This window comes from Gavialis gangeticus, unplaced genomic scaffold, assembly GCF_001723915.1.
Source record: "Gavialis gangeticus isolate Ggan-Ray unplaced genomic scaffold, GavGan_comp1, whole genome shotgun sequence".
In the NCBI taxonomy this organism is placed as follows: Eukaryota; Metazoa; Chordata; order Crocodylia; family Gavialidae; genus Gavialis; species Gavialis gangeticus.
The window spans coordinates 98,276,247-98,278,141 of NW_017729032.1; the positions used below are offsets into that span (position 1 = coordinate 98,276,247).

Sequence of the window (1,895 nt, forward strand, 5' to 3'; positions counted from 1 at the left end):
CCTTCATCCACCAATGGCTTTCACCTCGCCGAATATAACTGTAGACAGATAATAAACAAGACCAATTAAATTAATAAAGACAATCCATTGGTAGAATCCAAAAATATCCAAAGTGATATTACAAGTGCTCAGTGCCTGCATTTTAAATCAATATAATACTACTTGATAATGAAACTAGTTTTAAAAGCAATGCACAACTATTTCTTTTCAGATTATAAAAGGGAGAGATAAGGAATGCATCTTACTTTAAAATTTCCGACTTGTCTGTATGCTCAGCTTGATAAAATATAGTTTTTACCAACCTGGAATTGAAAATCATTGGAAGTGTTACTGTAGTAACTCCTTTGCCTGCAGCAGTGCCAGCTGTTCCAGTTATTGTGGTTCCTTTGGCCTTTAGCTGTACAGTGAGAGCTTTGGCAATACATCCCAGGAACATGTCTAAGATGCCCAATTTATTCCAATCTCCTTTTTCTGTTGAGTGAATGATATCACTGATATCTGCTGGTGGCAGGGATTTTACTCCTATGATGCTAGCCAACCGACTAGGGGTCACTTCAGGCAAAACACGGCGTAGTAATGATGTTACCTAGCAGAACAACAAGAGCAACACAAAACAAAATGAGACAGTTGAGATATTCCAAAATAAAATTAAAAAAAAAAGCAGCTTTAATTTATGAGTGTTTTAGTAAGTTATTTCCACAATTTACTTTCTATGTACCTCTCAGGCATTTTGTTACATTTGCAGAATCCTTTGAAATGTAATGTAAAGTGCACAATTATGCCTAGGCAGACAAGGCTCTTTGGCTAAATCTGATATCTGTTATTAGACAATTCAAATAGCTGGAAAAATTCTTCTTAGCAAGCTTTCAGGTATAAATATTCTTTCCCAGGCTGAGGAAGCATTTGCAGTTGGTGTGTGCTCTCCCTGGATGGAATGAATAGTAAAGAAGACAGAGGCTGGTATGCATACAAAAAAGCCAGTCAGTGAAGACGTAAATTAAAAGGGCCCGCCAACAGCAAAAAAGCCTCAGTTAGGCTCTGGAGCGGCAAGAGCCACATGGGTGAAAGCCCGCTGCACCCCCGCTCCCCCGAAGCCCCTCAGAGACCCCCCAGCAGCTGCGGAGCCCCCCGCCGACCTAGAGATAAGCGGGGCCCCTGGTGGGAGGGGGTTAACCCTTAGACAGTGGGAGGAGGTGGCTGAGTGGAGCGGGGCCAGGTCTTGTCCTCCCCAGGTCCCTACTTCGCCCAGCCCCCCAGGGAGCCATGTGAAGGAGCTGCACGAGCAAGCTGCGCAAACAGGAGCGCTTGTCTGCTGGTGTGTGAGTTGGCGCAGAGTTTGCCCTGCCTGCGAGCCCCCTTCGGTAGACAGACTCAGGCTGAGCCCACCTACCAGCAGCATGCTGCGGATGGGCACTCGCTGCACCCCAAGGGTCCCTTTGGTCTCTGTGGCCCCACCCCGGCACCTCAGAGACGGCCACCCAAATGGAGCCCATGGTTCCGGGCTCCAAGCAGACGGAGCCCCTGGCTCTCGGCTGCGGGGGCTGCCTGTCCCCTTTTCAGGCTCTGGGGCCTGGGAGCATGTCCTTGTGGGGTCTGCTCCCTGTTGGGTCTTTGGTGCGCCAGCTGGAGGAGGTCCAGGCCACAGTCCAGAGACTGCGTGCCATCAGGGACTGCGAGCAGGAGATCAACTCCTACTGCCAGGCCCTTCTCCCCCAGGAGCCGGAGGGTAGACCATGGTCTCCCTTCAGGACAAGGGAGGACTCTGGGATCTCCCATTCTGTCCAGTCAGGGGGATGAACCAAGGTGGTCAAGGGCCCTAAGGCCCACCACACGAAGGCCCCTGCCTCGCCGGAGCTTAGCAACAGGTATGAATCTCTTGCAGCCCCAGCAGAGCC

The 1,895-nt window shown here is 49.7% G+C and overlaps 1 protein-coding gene across 1 annotated transcript in view; it reads right to left on the reverse strand.

Annotated features, from left to right (window-relative positions):
- MYCBP2 (MYC binding protein 2, E3 ubiquitin protein ligase) overlaps positions 1-1,895 on the reverse strand; it is a 336,755-nt gene that overhangs the window by 46,251 nt on the left and 288,609 nt on the right. Inside the window, exon 73 of the mRNA XM_019523825.1 lies at positions 303-586. Within this exon, the coding sequence (XP_019379370.1) occupies positions 303-586 (284 nt within the window). The remainder of the gene's footprint in view (positions 1-302; positions 587-1,895) is intronic.